This window comes from Salmo salar, chromosome 13 (genome assembly GCF_965601325.2).
Source record: "Salmo salar chromosome 13, fSalSal1, whole genome shotgun sequence".
Lineage (NCBI taxonomy): Eukaryota > Metazoa > Chordata > Actinopteri > Salmoniformes > Salmonidae > Salmo > Salmo salar.
Genome location: NC_138303.1, coordinates 38,255,785 through 38,261,709, shown reverse-complemented (window position 1 = coordinate 38,261,709; position 5,925 = coordinate 38,255,785). Strand labels below are relative to the sequence as shown.

The following is a 5,925-nucleotide window of genomic DNA, read 5'->3' as shown; positions in this document are numbered from 1 at the left end:
CATGTGACTGGACTTTTTTTTATTTGTCAGGAAGCTTCAGGTCGCAGATTGGCACATGCAGCTGTCACTTGTCTACCAAGGCCCAAGTCCTAACCAGCCGCAGTAATCTGGTTCGCAGTATATCAGGGGAAACACTTAACGTTAAGTTGATTCAAGCTCTGAGGATGTACTTAATTAATGTGTTCTAAATGAACAGCAGAGGTTAGGAGCTCTATTCGATGTGTCGCTGAAGCATGAGAGATTGAATAGAGCCTTGGGTGTCTTAAATGCCTTTTTCTTTTTAATATCTCTATTCTGAGTACATGTACAGAGGTAAATGGTCCACAGCTTCAGAACCAGTAAATAAGTTAAAGTAAAATACATTAAGTTAAACGGAACTAACAGAGGGTCCTAATCCAAACTCATATCTTCATCCTTTTTATCTTTGGCGTCATCCTCATGGTCAGACTTGCTGTCTGTCTCCATGGCTTTAGCAAAAGCCTCAACGTCTGGAATAGAGGAAAGTTCAATTTCACTCATGATCCAAAACAGCAGGAAATAACCGTAATGATGTGGAAATCCTTATTAAAAATGGTAGATACTAATGTCAATGTTATGCAGGAATGTCTGCACAGGCAGGAGACTGCATGCTTGTGTTCTCTTTAAACAATGGAACGTACAGACAAGGCCCCTGTGTTTACGTTCATGTATTGTACGCAGATACAGGACACTGACCTCCTTTGTTAGCTGCGTCCACAGCTTCTGTTGGCAGACCAAACTGGTTCATTAAAGGCCCCAACTGCCCTGACGCCAGGGCACTGCTGAACAGACTCATGGCCTACAGAAAGAATAATACCTGCTTTATGTTGTACACACAGTAGTAGACCAAATGTGGCACTCAAGCGCTAGCTAAAAGAAAAGCAACCAAGATCACGTCTAGACATACTAATAGTGTACTGAGAGAACACTGCTACACAGTCTGACAACTAATGCTCTATTGTACTCTACACAGAAAGAGAGCACTGCTCAACACACTCAGAGCAGTGTGTTATACCTGCTGAAACTGTGGAGAGGTGAGTGTGTTGTGGAGCTCGTCGGTGCTCTGAGGCAGGGACTCTCCTGACGGCAGAAAGGGCAGCAGCCTCTCCTGGACCTCAGCATTGGCCAGGATAGGAGCCATGATCTCAGGGGTCACAACACTGGCCAGGTCCACTGTAGCGAGAACAAACAGTCAGTCATTCATATTTCATACAGACAGAGACACATACGGAAGGCTAGATCATGGATCTGCTGCTGCAAGGTTTTTTATTTAACTGGTAACAGCATGACTAAAGTTCCTTATTTCCCATGTAAAATGATTCAAGAGACTCTTAATTGCTCTTTCTGTCCACTGTTGTGCGCTGCTCTATAATTTATATGTTTAGTCCCTCACCTCCCTGCCCAGCCGCAGGTACGTTCATGGTTGCTAGGATACTCTGCAGGTCACTCAGCTGGATGGGCTGGGTGGGGCTGGCTGCCCCGGCTGCGATGGAGGGGGCAACCGGGATGGTGGGTGAGGCCATGGGTGACGCTACACTGGTGGCAGACGGGGTGATGGGTGTGGTTGGCACCTGGGAGGAGCCCAGCCGGGTGGCAGCAGAGGTAGAGGTGGGAGTGACAGCAGGAGATTGAGATGGACTGAGAGGGAACAGAAAGAGAGAAACTAAATTGTAGAATAAGCCATCTGTAAAAGTTGGTTAATAAGTAGTAAATGTGTAGTCTGAGCTGGAGAGAAAGTGCATATATGTACAAAATGATTGAATGTATTAGTGAAGTGACTCTGTAGGCTTGTGGTACCTTGAAGAGGAGTTGCCGGCTGCAGGACCTCCACTACTGAGCAGGCTGGCCAGGCCAGGTCCAGCCAGAGCCCCAAGACCACCTACAGACAGACAGGTGGACACATTCAGACATGTTGCAATTAATGACGACCCAATAAAGTCAGGTACTCCAGTCCAAAACACATTCTTAATCAATCCAGCTGTCAGCTGTTGTAAGCACATTGCTACGTGGGGTAAAAATATTACTGTACAGACTACTCTGCAGACTGCCAAGACTTACCAAGACCACCTAGTCCAGTCGGTCCAATGAGCTGCATGAGCTGGTTGTGACTCATGTTACCGAGCAGACTCTGCAGTCCACCCTCACCTAGGACAGGAGGAAGAATGCAAAATGTTCAGAACGGATCATGCACAAAGGAGAGGCTGAGTGGGAAAGGAACTATCATCTCTGAGAATGCATTGCTAAAAACAATTGCCATCTTCCTGTGTCAACATGCCACAGTACCTTTGTTCTGTTTGTGAGTGTGTGCATTGTGCCGTGCACCCTTTCCTTAATCCTTACCCCCAAGAGCAGACAGTTCATGCCCGCTGTTGCCTCCACTGCCAAGGGCTCCAGGCATGGGAGGGTTATTCAGATACTCATTCACTTTACGACAGTACTCCTCATCCTTTTCAGTTTTGGGCTCCTACAACAGGGAAATATAAATAAGTGTATTACATCAGGAACTTACTTTCTCATACAATCAGCTGCTGATAACATTACCTTCCTCTGCAGAGAAATATACAAAGGATGCAGGGGTGTGGATTACGTTACGGTAGTATTAGAGGTCGACCGATTCTGATTGTTCAACGCCGATACCGATTATTGGAGGACCAAAAAGGCCGATACCGATTAGTCAGCCGATTTTTATATATATTTGTAACAAATGACATTTACAACAATACTGAATGAACAATGAACACTTTTATTTTAACTTAATATAATACATAAATAAAATCAATTTAGTCTCAAATAAATAATGAAACATGTTCAATTTGGTTTAAATAATGCAAAAAGTGTTGGAGAAGAAAGTAAAAGTGCAGTATCTGCCATGTAAAAAAGCTAACGTTTTAAGTTCCTTCCTCAGAACATGAGAACATATGAAAGCTGGTGGTTCCTTTTAACATGAGTCTTCAATATTCCCAGTTAAGAAGTTTTAGGTTGTAGGTATTATAGGACTATTTCTCTCTATACCATTTGTATTTCATATACCTTTGACTATTGGATGTTCTTATAGGCACTATAGTATTGCCAGCCTAATCTCGGGAGTTGATAGGCTTGAAGTCATAAACAGTGCAATGCTTGAAGCATTGCGAAGAGCTGCTGGCAAACGCAGTAAAGTGCTGTTTGAATGAATGCTTACGAGCCTGCTGCTGCCTACCACCGCTCAGTCAGACTGCTCTATAAAATCATAGACTTAATTATAATATAATAACACACAGAAATACGAGCCTTAGGTCATTAATATGGTCAAATCCAGAAACTATCACGTTTATTCTTTCAGTGAAATACGGAACCGTTCTGTATTTTATCGAATGGGAGGCATCCATAAGTCTAAATATTGCTGTTACATTGCACAACCTTCAATGTTATGTCATAATTATGTAAAATTCTGGCCAATTAGTTGGCAACGAGCCAGACGGCCCAAACTGTTGCATATACCCTGACTCTGCGTGCAATGAACACAAAAGAAGTGATACAATTTCCCTCGTTTAATATGGCCCGCTAACATTTATTTTAACTAAATATGCAGATTAAAAAATATATACTTCTGTGTATTGATTTTAAGAAAGGCATTGATGTTTATGGTTAGGTATATTCGTGCAACGATTGTGCTTTTTTCGCAAATGCACATGTGTTAAATCATCCCCCATTTGGCGAAGTTGGCTGTCTTTGTTAGGAAGAAATAGTCTTCACGCAGTTCGCAACGAGCCAGGCGGCCCAAACTGCTGCATATACCCTGACCCTGTTGCACATTGGTGCAATAACAGTGCTTTTTTTGCAAATGCGCTTGTTAAATCACCCGTTTGGCGAAGTAGGCTGTGATTCAATGATAAATTAACAGGCACCACATCGATTATATGCAACTCAGGTCAAGCTAGATAAACTAGTAATATCATCAACCATGTGTAGTTAACTAGTGATTATGTTTAGATTGATTGTTTTTTATAAGAGACGTTTAATGCTAGCTAGCACCTTACCTTGGCTCCTTGCTGCACTTGCATAACAGGTAGTCAGCCTGCCACGCAGCCTCCTCGTGGACTGCAATGTAATCGGCCATGATCGGTGTCCAAAAATGCTGATTGTTATGAAAACTTGAATTCGGCCTTAATCAAATCGGCCATTCCGATTAATTGGTCGACCTCTAGTTAGTATCTTTAAACTGCCATACACACCTGCATCCAGAAGAACAGCCTCTTGGAGCCAGCCTTGAACTTCAGAACAAACACCCGACCAGTAGTGCACTGGTTCACTCTCTTGAACTCACAATCATCTGGGAAGATGATCAGGTCCTGAACAGGGACAACCATATTCATTACAAGGGTTAGTTAGCCATGACAACACAAAGGATAGAGAGAGATGGTGTAAGAGAATATGGTGGCGCAGTTTCAGCACCAACAGAAAAGTGCCACTGACATCATCCACGTTTCCAGAGGTCCGATCCTTCCAACAGAAATGAATGAGGGAGTCGTCGGTTTGCTGAACATAGACTTGTCCCTTGCGCTTGTCTGGAGTCACCGTGCTACCCTTCATGGTCATCTTCCCGGCCCGAAACTCAACCAGGAATTTGCTAGAGGAGCCGCGGGACCCCGACACCAGACTGGGAAACAGAGCTCCCGACATGATGATGATCTGGCGTTGTGCAAATAGGAGCGAGATTATGACAAACGTTGGTTTGCAGTTTATAGCTAGCTGCTAGCCTACCGTTACTCCGTTAGCTAACGTTAGCCAGTGAGTCAGCTAACGACGTTACCGAATTTAGCTACCTATGTAAACGATGGAGCAATCGAACCTTAAATTGCATTATTATCCTGAATTCAAAACGTAGCTACTCTCTTAGCTAATAGAGGCAATAAATATAACACCAACTTACATTTTACTTTGAGATCGAAGATGCGAGATGGCCTTGGAATCAGATTGCACCAGTAGCTACTAGAGACTAGTAGCAGCAGCACAAACGATAACATCACGTTTTTGTGGTAATGAGGAAACCTTCAAAATAAATGCCTGCATTTCAAAACATTGCAATGAGGATAACTCAATCAAAAGATATTGAATTCTAATCAATGGCCACTTGTATTGTGCCAACAAGAAAAGCCAATGAGTAATTTATAAAAACGAATTACAAAAAAATAAAATAAAAAAATAAGACCAATAATGAAATAATACATTTTTGACACTGGTATGTTCAGAATGTTGGGCTGTAGAGAGAAAACTCTTCTACCTATCCCAGCTAAAGTGGGATGGAAAACACTCAGTTGGGTCTCTACTAACCAAATATGGTTGGTTTTTGAGGGGGATGTGTCACACGGCCTGCTGCTGGCTTTTCACACAGCCCCCAATGCATAACACTGTAATAGACTGCACATGGGATACATATTGGTTTGTAGAGAGATAACTTTTCTGTAGGGTCTCTACTGACCAAATATGTGTAGTTTCTTTGGGGGAGACTGTGTCGTACATATCCAGCAACACCGTTCTCCACCTCCACCACATAACCCCCAATGCCATAAACTGTAATAGACTGTACATGGGACACCCTACGGAGTATTTTCCACCCTACTTTAGCTGAGACAGGTAGTAAAGTTTTTTCTTTACAGGCCAATAAGTATCCCATATTACGAGTATTGCATTGCAGTAAATGGAGTCCCCACCACTCTGTATTCAACCTGTTGCCCAGCACAAGAGACCAATTTAGGTTTAGCAGACTATTGAGTAGTTCCAAAAACATATATTTGTATTTTATTGAAAGTGTATTTCTTTAAATATAGCCTACACAATACCTTTCAACATACCAGCATTTGTGTAAACTTTCAAAAGAAATGCTGGCATAAATAATGCAATATAAAAAATACAATTTGTCAAATT

The 5,925-nt window shown here is 42.5% G+C and overlaps 1 protein-coding gene across 1 annotated transcript; it reads right to left on the bottom strand.

Moving 5' to 3' along the window:
• Positions 1–258: 258 nt before the first annotated feature.
• On the bottom strand, positions 259–5,058 carry LOC106567210 (proteasomal ubiquitin receptor ADRM1). The gene is made up of 10 exons (XM_014136232.3): positions 4,931–5,058; positions 4,474–4,689; positions 4,233–4,349; positions 2,359–2,482; positions 2,077–2,163; positions 1,816–1,897; positions 1,412–1,656; positions 1,034–1,191; positions 715–817; positions 259–488 (listed from the first exon to the last, which is right to left on the bottom strand). The coding sequence occupies exons 2-10, from the start codon at positions 4,678–4,680 to the stop codon at positions 391–393; spliced, it is 1,221 nt and encodes a 406-aa protein (XP_013991707.1). The 5' UTR covers positions 4,681–4,689; positions 4,931–5,058; the 3' UTR covers positions 259–390.
• Between the last annotated feature and the right edge of the window lie 867 nt (positions 5,059–5,925).

Bases quoted from the DNA above. Each gene is read 5' to 3' on its own strand.
- LOC106567210 (XM_014136232.3), bottom strand. From the start codon at position 4,680: ATGTCGGGAGCTCTGTTTCCCAGTCTGGTGTCGGGGTCCCGCGGCTCC. The intron at 1,657-1,815 runs GTACCACAAGCC...GTTCCCTCTCAG, and splicing joins GCCGGCAACTCCTCTTCAAG to TCCATCTCAATCTCCTGCTG. The intron at 1,192-1,411 runs GTGAGGGACTAA...TTCTCGCTACAG, and splicing joins ACCTGCGGCTGGGCAGGGAG to TGGACCTGGCCAGTGTTGTG.